The following is a 12,593-nucleotide window of genomic DNA, read 5'->3' as shown; positions in this document are numbered from 1 at the left end:
AACTAAGATTACTTGCTGAGGTTAACACCTTTATAGCAAAGTATAGAGAAATAAAAAAGGTTTCGTGTTAAATGAAAAATTATTATTATCAACTAACTAAGTTGTTAATAACAAAAATTTTACAAAAACTCGATATTTTTCACCAAAAGTACGTTCAATAATGAAAATTTTAAATGAAAAATTTTTAAATTGACCCAATTATTTAAACCCTAATAAAGTTTTGAACACCTGATCCACATACATTTTTAAAAGTGAGGATTTATTCTTGAAAACGAATTTTTTTTATCAAAAGTAAGTTTAACAACAAAAACTTTGAAATTTCACCAAAAGTACGTTTAATAATAAAAATTTTGAACAAAAAACGTTTATGTTGATACAATTTTTTAAATTCTAGTAAAGTTCAGAACAACTCAGCGACATACATTTTGAAAAATATCGATTTATTATTTTATATCATTTAAAACAAAATAAAAAGTGGTCATTTTTTCCCAATACCAAAAATTTTAAAAATTGATATTTTTCATCAAAAGTAGGTAATAATAAAAGTTTTGAATGAAAAACGTCTAAATTGATCCTATTTTTTTAAATCCTAGTAAAGTTTTGAACACCTGATCGACATACATTTTTAAAAGTGAAGATTTCTTCTTGAATACGAAATTTTTTATGATAAGTAAGTTTAATAACGAAAATTCTTAACAAAAAACGTCTGAGTTGATTAAATTTTTTAAACCCTAGTAAAATTCTGAACAACTGATCGACATTCATTTTGAAAAATGACGATTTAATTTTAGTTTTTAATGAAAATTTTGAAAAAAATTCGACATTTTTTACCAAAAAACGTTTGATAACAAAAATTAAAAAAAAAATTTGTTATCAAAAGTACGTTTAATAATGAAAAACCTTTAAATTGTCCCAATTTTTTAAATCCTAGTAAAGTTTTAAACACCTGATCGACATTTAAAACAGACGATTTATTCTTGAAAACGAAACTTTTTATCAAAAGTAAGTTTAATAATTAAAATTTTGAACAAAAAACCTCTAAGTTAATTCAACTTTTTAAACCCAAGTAAACTTCTGAACAACCCAGCAACATGCATTTTGAAAAATAACAATTTATTTTTGAATATTATTTAAGTTCAAAATTTTACATCAAAATTACGTCTAATAAAAAAAAAATTGAAAAAAATTCAACATTTTTCACCAAAAAAACGTTTGATAACAAAAATTTAAAAAAATTGATATTTTTCATCAAAAGTACGTTTAATAATGAAAATTTTGAGTGAAAAACGTCTAAATTGACCCAATTTTTTAAACCCTAATTAAGTTTTGAACAACTAATCAACATACATTTTTAAAAATGAGGATTTTCTAGAATATCAACTAAAAAAAATTCTACATTTTTTAACAAAAGTACATTTAATAACAAAAATTAAAAAAATTATAAATGTATTCAGGGTGTTTTCCAAATATTGCGAAAAATGCAACCACATATTTTACATCGAAAAATAACATTAATTTGTTAAATAAACGCTTCGTTAAGGATATACAGGGTGATAAAATTTCATAAAAATAAAAATCAAAAACGGGTAATTACCTTGTGAGATGTATTTCATGACAGCATTGTAGTGCCTATTAAACCTGTGCAAGTACTTGTTGTCCCCTAGCAAAATATAGGCTTTGAGACAGTACTCATAATAGGAATCAATCCCAGCCCCCACTCCCGAATCCCTCCTAACCCAATCCCCGGAATGGACATTCAAAACAGTTCCCATCAAATCTGAACTTCGATGTCTCATCTTCCACAACTCATCCATCGCTTTGTGTGCTTTCTCTTCGAAAATTGGTTCGCCTGTTAATCGTGACAGTGCTGCCATCTCTAGTATCATAGATCCAGCACACGCCGTACAAGTCTCTCGTGCAGACTCCAATCGGTCGCTTTTCAAACCATATTTCATATTCACCTTAAAAAAAAACAACACATAGAGTCCTGAGACTTTAAAATTAAGTTGGCAATATATGACAATTGACGTTTGGAGTCAATGTTGCCAACTTCATTTTAAATCACTTTGACCATTATTTACCCTCGAATGTGGTATTCCTGTGGTGGTGTTGAAAGCCGGTAAAAGTCGATAGCCGACGTCTTTGGCCATGTTGAGGAGTTCGCCCTTATACCACGCCATTATTCCATCTCTTTGTTGCAAATAATCGGCCAAAATATGAGCGGATAAAAGTCCACTAAAATCATCGATTTATTTTAAATTTTTACAATTTTTCACTCACCCTAAAACACGAATGTTGGTCTCGAAGACTGACACGACGACATCGTTATCGAACGAAACGTCTTTTATTACAAGTTTAACGGCATGTTCGAATTCTTCTAAATCACCTAACACCACTAAAGAGTCCAGAGTATCAATTAGTGTAAGTGAGAAACTTGAACAAAAAGAAAATTCAATTAACTCTGCTAGAAAATAAATGATTAAGTGAAAAACGAATCAAGTCGGAGGGTTGTGCCAGATAGTGAGATCGTTGTCGATATATTAATATTTAAAGCAACATTTACCGTTTTCTCGTTGAAAAATTTGTAGTTTAGGAATTTTCAGATACGTGAGTTTTAAAAATTGCTGCATTGATGTTGTTCAGTAGACCGGAACTTCTTTAAAGAAAAACGATTTGAATTTACAGAGCGAAACTATTGATAATGTCAGAGTTTGTTGGAGGTCGAAGTTTTTTAATACCCTCGAAAATAATTTATTTTATTAAGATGCCAAGTGACATTGAGTGAAATCACGACACCGAGAAAATATTCAATCGAAAACTGATATATCCTTCGTGATAATTTTTGAATACTTTTTTTGTTATTTCTCTTTCAAAAAGATTCAAATTTTACGCAAAAATGGTATAAAAAAACAACAAAAAAAAGCAATTTTTTATTAATAATACTTGAAAAAACATTAAATGAAATACTTTCTTAAATAAAAAATGTATAAGCAAATTGGACTAACAAGGTACAAAATTTGAAAAAAAAAAAAACTTTTTTCTTTTCGATATTCTATTATCGTATCAACAATCCTTCTCCGTAGGATTTAGGGATATTCGTGGATAGGTTGCCATAATTTTTTTGTGGTGACAAACAAAAGATATCGTAACTAGTGTCAAAAATTTAGATTAAATCACCTGACAACTTGTATAGATAACTCAATTGATAATTGACAGTGGAAAATTCTAGTTACAAACAACATGACAAACGTAATTTTCCTAAAAATTCAAATTCTAGGTGGTAATTTCTTGTTGACAAATCTGTAATGTAATGTAATGTATTGTTGTATGTTTTTACTAAAATAAATATTTTGTCAAATGTTTTATAAAACGTGTGGTTTTTATTGAAATTATAAAAACGAAAGTATACCAAAAAATGTTGGTGTTGCATTTTCAACGTCATTGAGTTTATTACTGATAAGTTCATTGCTATCATTTTTCATTCGCCGCACAACAAAGCGTCTAGTTTTTCACTAACAAGTACACAACAGTATCACATGTGAAAATTACCAGCTGCATTGTAATGAGTAATGACTCGAAACATAATATTTTACACAAATCTGTTTCCATCATTTTTTACCTTAAATGTGTCGGAAAATTTTCGATTTTTTCTTCCAGTCTGCTTGAAAAGAATAATTTTCCACAAAAATGAGAGCAATCACGAAAAAAAAATCAATGTAAACGAGTAGTTTGCACGATCTTTTGAGATTATCCTTGAAACAGGACATGGTCGATATCGTGTTTGTACGATTTTTTTAACTTATTTGCAATTAATATCAGACGTTTTTCCCTAATGATCCTGGAAAATTTTCAACTTTGCCTCGATTTAAATGTACAGTTTCTGCGATGTAATTTGCATTTCATACAAAAAATTTTCTATGTATAAAAATCCTTACAACTTGAAGCAATAAAACACGTTTTTAGTTTATTATAGTTTTTAGTGGGACATTTCAAATTTTATTACACCTCGCCATCGGTAACCTATAAAAATTTTATGCCAAAAATGTAGGTGAAAGACTATTTTTAATTTTATAGTCAATCATCATTCGATGCAGAAAGCAAATTTAAAGTTACAAAATAAAATAAAAACACATGAACAACGAAGTCTCTTGCATGTTTCCTCATCAAAATTTATTGTAGTATTGAAGAGATTGAGTTTTTATCAAAAGTAATTTCATTATTTTTACAAGGAAATTTATCGGCAACGATCAAGCAACTCGATCAGGAAGAATGTGAAAAAAATCTAGAATTCCTTGAAAATTGGTTGAGTAAAATTTTTCAATACCGTGCTCATAGCAACACTTGTTTCCATTATTATTGTATGTGTTTTCATTTTTAAAATATAAAGTAACTAAAGATAAGCCAAATTGTTAATTTATCATATGGAAAAATATGAGATAAGAGTTTCGAGTTTCTGCATTCTATATTAAAAAAAATGCATTTTACACACCCAGTATATCAACGACATAAGTAAAGATAATATATTAATATTTATTAATCAGTTTATAATCTATATTCATAGTAAAATAATAGTTTTTCTGAAATAGTCCGTAAAGTAACCCAAAACGAACCGTAAAGTAGTACTTTTCGACCCCATATGTCACTAAATAAATCGTCCGTAAAATTGACAAAGAACTATGATTTTATTACCTCTCTTTAATTAATATCATATCTTGTTTTTTTTAATTTCATTTTTAACGCATCACGAAGATAAAAATTATCTAGAATAATACAAAACTCCTCATTAAAATCATCAAATCAATGTTAAAAATTGCAACTTTTTTCGTTAGTAAACACAATTTTATCAATAGTTATTAAATCTTCTAAATCTGTGTTTATTTAGTGTAACCACAATTGAAACTTTTCAATTAAATCCAAGCTGGAAATTGCTTGGATTTTTCCCAATCTTAGATTAAGTTTTAATCCGATTTTCCTGCGACAATGTCACAATCAATTTTATGGTAATTAAAACGTACTTAAACAGAAATGCAGGAATAATTGCAGTACGTTTTTTTTGTAGACGTCATTAAGTAATTATTCACGCTAATTACAAAACGAAAAATGACAATGACAAAAAAAATAATCACAATAAGAATTCATGTGCGCAACTTTAAGAAAGTCACAAAAATTCCGGACGTTCTTACACAAACACTATTCTAAAAATATTCTTTCCATTTAGTTGTCTTAAGGCCTAATCACATCACAATAGACGTAAAATAGTGCTTTTCCGGACTCATATGTCAGTAGTAAAAATTGTTAGTAAAATTGAGATGTTGCCAACTTGCTATACTCTGTTTCAAATTAACGTGCATCAAGTAGGTTATAGAAATCTAAATGTATCTTTCATTTAAAGGCCGATTCACACAAAAAGTGTCATTAATGTCATTCAAAGCAAATTTAATCACATCAGTAATGACAAAAATCTTCAAGTTTGCTACCCAATGTTAATTACGTTAATTTTAATAATTTTTTATACCTCAAAAACTGGGGTATTTGAGAAAATAATTTCTAGGGAAGATTGAGGTTGGGAAGGTTCGAATTTTTGCATAGTTGCCACCTTAAAATGATCCCTTTCAACGATTACTTCGATGCACATTAATATGAAAACGATTATATGCTTTCAAGTAAATTTCTTATCGAAGTGTCCTATGACTTTGAAATTAAGTTGGCAACATTAACTTATAATTCAAACGTCACATATTTATAGCCAATTGTCATTTTATTCCGACGAGCGACCGCTGGTCTAGCCGTCAGCTGATACAATCTATCACCGATGTTGCCAACTTAATTTCACCCTAATTTATTTGAAAGCATTTTTTTGTTAAATTGACAATCACTCTTGTTCTCAAAATTGGACATTCTAGATCCAGTTACATGTGAAAATTTGATAATAATTAACTAAAATTGATTGTTTTTTATTTAATTGCGGTCAGTGGTCGCAGTAAACAAAAACACCAATTGTTTTGATAAAAATTATGAAACGGTGAATGTTAAGTAACAAAATATGTGAATTATAGCAACATGAATGAGGTAACAGCGTTACTATTTACATAAGAGTCGGCTTCTTCGTAACGTAAAACCTGCAAGCGCCAATTCAGCACTTTCTTACATAAGGTTGCCCCCTCGAGACTAAAAAAAACCCAACGATTGACCCGTTTTTCGCCCAACTTTTCCACCTACTTGCCGAGACAGTCGTCGATATCGCCCCTGTTGGGCGTGAGCCCCCTGTACCTGCCCTTGCAGCTGAGGGGCATGAGCTCGTCGGCCGGATACGCGTTCTCCATGTAGGCCCTGTACGCGTGATAGAACATATCCCGGGTCTCCTCCCTGAGTCGGTGGCGCTCCGCCCGCGTCATGGGGCTGTTCTCCTCCGGTCGGCATTGTGCACAAAACCCCACCAAAACACTCACGCAAAACACCCTCACCAACACCTCCGAAGCACTCATTTTCGCGGTTTATCAGGAGTACGTCTCGGCGGACAGTAACATATTGAAAGAATATTTCTCTGACAGCTGATAAGGATTCCTTATCAATAACAATTGCTTGACACGGAAGGTACCGAGTCGGGGGCTTCAGGCATCCTTCTTGCGTCTGATGACGGCCAAATGAGGGGCACTGGCGATGGGGGAATCACACGAACACTGAGAATTTGGCGTAATTGAGGGAATTTTGAGCCATTTTCGAGAAAATGTGTCAACTTTTGTGAAAGAACTGGGATGACTGTTCCGATCTCAGCTGGCGCGAGAGGGGCGGCGCTACGGGACGGCCTGCGATTGGCCCATGCGAATCTGTCAAATGTCATTCATCAAATCGATTAAAAATTAAAAAATAATTATTTCCCACTTTAATTGTTAAATGAATCAATTAATTAATTAAAAACACGTACGAGAAATGCCCTAACACACCATAATCTAGTAATTGTACCATTTAACTTGGATGCAATAGTAATAGTAACTTTTAGAATTAGAGGTTGGTACCGAAAGTAATTTTTTGTTATACATAAGATTTAAAAAACGTGCATAAATAACACGTTTAGACCGGCTTTATACCCACACAGGTCTTCCTTCAAACAATAACTCAGTATAAATATATATTTTTTAATTGACATTGCTTTTCACTTAACATTGGTACGTCTTAAATTACTAAAATTGATAAAATCCAGTAGGCGGGTTTTTTAAAAACAATGAAAAAATTTTCCTGGACTAAAGCCAGGAATTTTATTTGCAAAAGTAAAACAGCGTACACATCGGTTAGGCATCATTTCCAATAAACGCTATAAAATATGTACATCTTTGGACGTTTAAGTTATAATACAAAAAACTCAAATATTTTGTACATTGTTCCAGCCAGTAATATCAATTTTATTGCTAAAATCGCTCTTTTCCTCCGTTTGTATTCGACAGTTTTGCAAAAAAACCGCCAAAGAGTGGTAATAACCGTGAGATGTCCACGTCTCATTGTGCGTTCCATCTGGAATTTGCAACAATTGTTTTCTTACACTCCTACAATTGTTGTACAATTCTGACATCATTCTTGGGGGAACCAGAGAATCGGCCATCCCTGATATGAATAAAGTGGGCACCCTTAAAAACTTCATTTTCTGATATGACAAAAACTGGAAGAAAAATCTTAGAAAAGGTAACAAAAAAGACAAGGTCAAACTTTGTTCTTGTAGAAAAACAAGGGGAAATACTGAAGCAACCTCCAGCCCAGCAGGACTTTGGCCATGTCTGGGATGCTAGTGAATGTGTTTTCAATAACTAAACACCAGATTTTACTGGCGTATTCTTCTCTACTAGCCAAATCCACTGCGACAGCCCCCCCGAGAGAGCGTCCAAAGACTATGATTTCAGAGTGGTTAATGTCACTCCTTGAGAAAATGTAGTCGAGACTAGCCTTGGCATCAAGGTAGAGCCCTTCTTCGGTGGGGTGCCCCTCGGACAACCCATACCCCCTGTATTCAACTAATTCCCATGTAGTTTAGACACCAAAAACACCAACTTACCAAGAAGTATGTTGCAATGGAGGTTGTGGTACAGCCCCCTGCAATTTTGCAACCGATGACCCATGTTTCCGGCATTTCCGTGAAAAAACACAATCGTTGGAGATAATCGTTGTCGGTCTTTGGGTTGATGAATGAAATACATGTGGATTAAGACCCCATCGCTGCCTCTGGTCTGGACTGTCTCGTAGGGAAGGCCTAGGGTTGACGGAATCGGGACGTAAACGCGGGAGTGACTAGGCAATTCAGGATAAAATAGGAAATTGTCTTGAACATGATACAAAACCCCTGAAACAAGGTGCTTAAGAGAGATTCACAAAAGGGTTAACCTACCTGTTAATGCGAAAAATAGTAAAATCACAGCAAAAACGCCACCGTATATGTAATACAAAAGGAAGCAAAACACCAATACGAGTCCTGAATAGGCCCAAACTTTCAAAATCATCTTGAAAAGGGTGCCGATAATTCGGGTTAGTTGCACATAACCTCCCATTTTGACCAAATAGTGAGACGACTTTCCTAGGAGTTAGATCGGTCCCCAAGACAACTTCATGACGCTTGTTGCGTGAATTTAATGAAATTCATGGTTTTTATTCACGAAAATTGTGAACACAAAACTATCGAAATCATAATTTTGACAGGCAGTGCCACCAACAACAATGCTTGTCCTTCAGGTGAATTGTGACAAATAATTACCTCAAATTTAGCTAATGGGAAGAATCAGCAACTCAAATTAATCACCCACAAGACATTTGTAGTATAAAGCAAAATTTACATATTTTTTTATGAATAATTTATTCAAGTTTAGTGATTTTACTAGTGCCGAGTTGGCACCCCATTGTATGTTTTTGGTGTTTTTCTTGAAACATGAACGAGAGTGAAACGTTTCAAACAATTCGGAAAATACTTCAAGAAATGAACATTTCCGCTTACGATGAAGACGTAGTGTGTTCTTTGTGCGACTTTACTTGTAATTACGTCTCATCAGTGTTGAACGAAGCCAAAAACTGTGCCTCAAACTCTGATTTAACACCCGAAAACATAAAATTTGCAGCAAATTACGTGTCAGAACGAATGGTATTTTGTGATTCTGATGAGATTCAGAAATGTGCCAAAAGTGTGAATAAACAGCCTTTGCCCGATTTTGCGCCACGGTATGGTCTAAATCTGCCACCAGAACGCTACTGCTTGAATAAAACGAATTATTGTTTACGAAAGAATTTTTTGTTTGAGATTGGTGAACAATAAAGTAATTTTTTCTTTTTAATTTTGAATTTTGACCATAAAGAGAGGTTTTGACATTTGACAGTGAAATGTGAATGACAGTTGAGACGTTACGTAACCTCACATAACTCAACTTTTAAAGAACAAATAACTCAGTTATGCTTTTAAATTCAAGAATTTAGATTATTTGGTTTATTAGTTCGTGATCAAGTCTTTTATTGGCAAAATTTCGAGAATATGTTAAATGAAGCTTCGAAACAAGGAATTCGTGAAATATTGTCGACTTTAGACGACAATACCCTATTTTCTTTATCTGGGACCGTAACTCAAGGTTTATTGAAGAATAGAATCAACAATCGCCAGGGTAAACCCTTTAATTTTGTAAAAATAACAAATAACCTCACTTTCCCAGACGCCACCAATGCCATTTTAAACTACTCCCCGGACGCTTTGAGTTTTTTACGACGTAAAATCATAACTCGCGAATTGCTATTCTCGTATCTACATGCAAAGAACGTCCCTGTTGACCTCCCAGCCACGAAAAATGACCTCATTCGAAAGACAGCTCAATTTTGGAGCGTTGAGTATATCCAAGAAGCCCTCATTGGGGCCAACCAAGCAGACAGCGGCTCAGTATCTCTCCTCGCCCAACAGTTCACCAAATGGTTTTACTCCATGTTGAACAAAAACGAGTGTTTAAACCACGAACATTTATACCCCGACGCAAGACTCACAATAAACATGTCAAATAATGGACAAGTATCGACGGAAATAATCGAAAATGACGCGGTGAAAGTCGTCCAACGGTTGTATTCCTTACGTTCAAATTTTAACTTATTTTTCAATCCCAACTTGTCTAGTGATGGGGTCCAGGGACGCGTGGACCCCCATGGGTTGGTGCTAGTATTAGTTTGCGGGACGCTACACACGGACGCGACTTGTGTCGGGGTTTTTGAGCAAGTTTTTGCCTTGGCGAGGGACCCCCAAACCGAAAATAATTGGAAGATTAAAAGCAGTGAAATTGTCTTGAAAAGTGAGAGTGGGGTGAGGGAGTTGCCTGTGTTGGCCAATAGTAAGTTATTGGCCCTAACGTGAAACTAATTTAAGTTTAAAAATGTGAATATTTAATTTGTTACGAATTGTTTAATGAAAAAACGTTCAAATAAGATGTTTGGGTTTGTTACTTCTAACAACAGGGGGGCCAAAGACTCGCGTGTTGCGCTTAAGGACAGGAACGTATTCGACGTCGTCTTCGTCTCTAGAGGAACGCATGGAGACAAGAGGCATGTCACTTGATAGTTTCTTTGTTCTTAATTGCATTTCTTCATTTTTGGCTGAAAAAAATTAACTTATTTGAGGTTTTTTAACACACCCAACTTACTTATATATGCAATTTCGTCGTAACTGTTAAGTGGATCAACTCCAAAGAAAGTATAAAGATGGGTGTGGTATTTTATATCAACTAAAGTAACAATTGTTGCAATCACTAAACACAAAATCCCTGAAAAAAAAAACAAACATTTTTGTTTTATAAATTCAATAGTGTTTACCTGAACTAAAAGTCACCCAATAACTAGCCCCAAACTTGGTCGTAATCGTCGCATCCTCAAAGGGAATCACCAAAGGAATGGGGTTTCTCACAAGTAACCAAATTAAATTCGCCGTGAGTTGGAGAGCCCCACAAGCCGCTAAACAGTAGCCCCCATACAAAATAACCGATCTGAATAACAACAAAGACAGCAACCAGCAGGCAAAAGCACACCATAGAGCCACATGGGAGTACCACCCCGCCGTCCTGTAGAATCTCCCAAAGCGGAAGCCCTCCCCATCTATTACAAAATAATCCACGACCCACAAAATCGGGGTTGGGAGCCCCCTGTATTGCGCCGCGCGGAACTCCTGTTGCAGGTGTCCCGCGTAGGGGCCATACCCAAACCGGCCTTGGTCCCAAGTCCACGAAAACCTCTCATTGTAGTTGATTATCTCGTTTGCGAGGGTGGGGGGCACTTGATCGGATTTTAGGGTCACGTTGACGCTCCTGAGACCGATTTTGACGCCAATGGAGGCGTTGATTTCGGCCGAGGAGCCGGCTTTGTAGGGGGTTCTAGTCCTGATGTGCCCCACTTCCCATTCCTGGCCGAAATTTCCAACTATTGGAGGTTTTAAGGTACTTGATACTGAGGTTTGGGGTACTTACGGAGGAGGCAGACACCGATTGTTAGAAGGAGTGTTACTCGAACCAATCGGGCCAAAGTCTAGATTTTTATTATTAATTATTACACCAAAAAAATTGTGTTTACCTTTTTTAAATCAAACGTTGGTAAAACGATGAGGAAAGAAAGTAAGAGAATGATAAAAGCGGCAATAAAACCGGATTCTAGGACGTCGACGGTGACGGGGGTTGGTTTAGGGGGGTACTGGGTTGGAAACCCCTCACTTCGTCCCAAATCGAACCACATTTTAATAAATTTTATTACATGTGATGTGTTAATTCAGACACTCCTTTTAATGTAAAACCCAAACTTCCTTTCCCGCGAGATAAGATACGAATATTTGATATTCAAATGTTTGTGAAATCTTTTTTTTTTAAATACTCAACGCGTTTTTGAACAAATTAAAATCATTCGTTTCGTTTATGTAATTTGAAGATTTTATTTCACGAGCGAACGAAGTGAATGAAGAAATAATCACCTATTTTTTTTTTCTTAAATTTACACAAACTCTCATGAAGTATTGACCTTCAAGTTAAAAAAATATATATTTATTTTATAGAAAATTGACAGATTAGTAACCTAGTGCGTGGCTTGAAATTATTTTGAACTATACATGTCCCAAAAACAAGTCACAATACAAACTTTTTTATGTAATGAAATAAGTTGGTTTTTGACGGAAACATACTTAAAAAAAATACACAAAAATTACTTTAGCTAGAAAAAGAAAGTACAAACATTAGGGCTATAATTTTTTTAATGTAATTATACAAAAAATAAGGTATTCTATTTAATTTTTTAAGTTATTTAACTTTTGACAAACATTTTTTTTCTTTACATTAGAGTAAAAAAATTCTATAGCCTTTGTTTGTACTTTTTTCTTTGAGTAGGCGTCGATTAAATTCTACAGTTGGCAACATATTGGCTGGGAATCTGGGCTGGAAATTTTCCACACAAACTGAAAGTGAAAATGACCATTCACCGTTTTCGTCTTGTACAGCAATAAAAAATTTTCTGCTCTAAAGTGAACATTATTTAACTCAAAAGGAATAAAATGCAAACTTGTCAGTTTCCGCTGACATATGATGTCAAAAATCAGGATTGCCATCTGAAGGACT

General features: G+C 34.1%; 4 protein-coding genes across 5 annotated transcripts in view; 1 reads left to right on the top strand and 3 right to left on the bottom strand.

Moving 5' to 3' along the window:
* Positions 1–6,813, bottom strand: part of LOC123004254 (ER degradation-enhancing alpha-mannosidase-like protein 3) — a 10,277-nt gene extending 3,464 nt beyond the window's left edge. Inside the window, exons 1-4 of the mRNA XM_044397429.1 lie at positions 6,220–6,813; positions 2,281–2,433; positions 2,082–2,235; positions 1,595–1,961 (exon numbers count right to left, since the gene is read on the bottom strand). Of these exons, the coding sequence (XP_044253364.1) occupies positions 1,595–1,961; positions 2,082–2,235; positions 2,281–2,433; positions 6,220–6,485 (940 nt within the window). The 5' untranslated portion in view covers positions 6,486–6,813. The remainder of the gene's footprint in view (positions 1–1,594; positions 1,962–2,081; positions 2,236–2,280; positions 2,434–6,219) is intronic.
* Positions 6,814–7,226: 413 nt separating this feature from the next.
* On the bottom strand, positions 7,227–9,356 carry LOC123005093 (protein ABHD13). The gene is made up of 4 exons (XM_044398709.1): positions 8,375–9,356; positions 8,045–8,329; positions 7,702–8,003; positions 7,227–7,654 (listed from the first exon to the last, which is right to left on the bottom strand). The coding sequence occupies exons 1-4, from the start codon at positions 8,532–8,534 to the stop codon at positions 7,361–7,363; spliced, it is 1,041 nt and encodes a 346-aa protein (XP_044254644.1). The 5' UTR covers positions 8,535–9,356; the 3' UTR covers positions 7,227–7,360.
* An 11-nt stretch (positions 9,357–9,367) lies between these two features.
* On the top strand, positions 9,368–10,433 carry LOC123005104 (uncharacterized protein C3orf38 homolog). Of its 2 annotated transcripts, XM_044398729.1 has the most exons (3): positions 9,368–9,629; positions 9,678–10,071; positions 10,126–10,433. In XM_044398729.1, the coding sequence occupies exons 1-3, from the start codon at positions 9,503–9,505 to the stop codon at positions 10,358–10,360; spliced, it is 756 nt and encodes a 251-aa protein (XP_044254664.1). In that variant the 5' UTR covers positions 9,368–9,502; the 3' UTR covers positions 10,361–10,433. The 2 variants fall into 2 exon arrangements, with proteins under 2 accessions (XP_044254664.1, XP_044254655.1); XM_044398720.1 differs by having other exon boundaries at positions 9,678–10,433.
* LOC123005083 (dual oxidase maturation factor 1-like) lies at positions 10,372–12,264 on the bottom strand. Its single transcript, XM_044398698.1, has 5 exons — positions 11,566–12,264; positions 11,463–11,520; positions 10,816–11,415; positions 10,647–10,766; positions 10,372–10,599 (listed from the first exon to the last, which is right to left on the bottom strand). Exons 1-5 carry the CDS (start codon positions 11,722–11,724, stop codon positions 10,424–10,426), a joined length of 1,113 nt encoding a protein of 370 aa, XP_044254633.1. The 5' UTR covers positions 11,725–12,264; the 3' UTR covers positions 10,372–10,423.
* Between the last annotated feature and the right edge of the window lie 329 nt (positions 12,265–12,593).

This window comes from Tribolium madens, unplaced genomic scaffold (genome assembly GCF_015345945.1).
Source record: "Tribolium madens isolate multiple individuals breed KSU strain unplaced genomic scaffold, Tmad_KSU_1.1 Scaffold_11;HRSCAF=98;Tcas5.2_LG3b, whole genome shotgun sequence".
NCBI lineage: Eukaryota > Metazoa > Arthropoda > Insecta > Coleoptera > Tenebrionidae > Tribolium > Tribolium madens.
Note: the sequence above shows the minus strand (reverse complement) of the source record. Positions and strands in the feature narration are given on the sequence as shown.

What these genes read in the sequence shown, in the direction of transcription:
- LOC123005093 (XM_044398709.1), bottom strand. Translation starts at nt 8,534, where the DNA reads ATGGGAGGTTATGTGCAACTAACCCGAATTATCGGCACCCTTTTCAAG. An exon ending in ACTATTTTTCGCATTAACAG is followed by an intron (nt 8,330 to 8,374) that starts GTAGGTTAACCC and finishes ACCTTGTTTCAG; the next exon opens with GGGTTTTGTATCATGTTCAA. An exon ending in TGTTTTTCTACAAGAACAAA is followed by an intron (nt 7,655 to 7,701) that starts GTTTGACCTTGT and finishes TTTTTCTTCCAG; the next exon opens with TTTTTGTCATATCAGAAAAT.
- LOC123005104 (XM_044398720.1), top strand. Translation starts at nt 9,503, where the DNA reads ATGTTAAATGAAGCTTCGAAACAAGGAATTCGTGAAATATTGTCGACT. An exon ending in TAGAATCAACAATCGCCAGG is followed by an intron (nt 9,630 to 9,677) that starts GTAAACCCTTTA and finishes TCACTTTCCCAG; the next exon opens with ACGCCACCAATGCCATTTTA.
- LOC123005083 (XM_044398698.1), bottom strand. Translation starts at nt 11,724, where the DNA reads ATGTGGTTCGATTTGGGACGAAGTGAGGGGTTTCCAACCCAGTACCCC. An exon ending in TTGGGTGACTTTTAGTTCAG is followed by an intron (nt 10,767 to 10,815) that starts GTAAACACTATT and finishes TTTTTTTTTCAG; the next exon opens with GGATTTTGTGTTTAGTGATT. An exon ending in CGACGAAATTGCATATATAA is followed by an intron (nt 10,600 to 10,646) that starts GTAAGTTGGGTG and finishes AATTTTTTTCAG; the next exon opens with CCAAAAATGAAGAAATGCAA.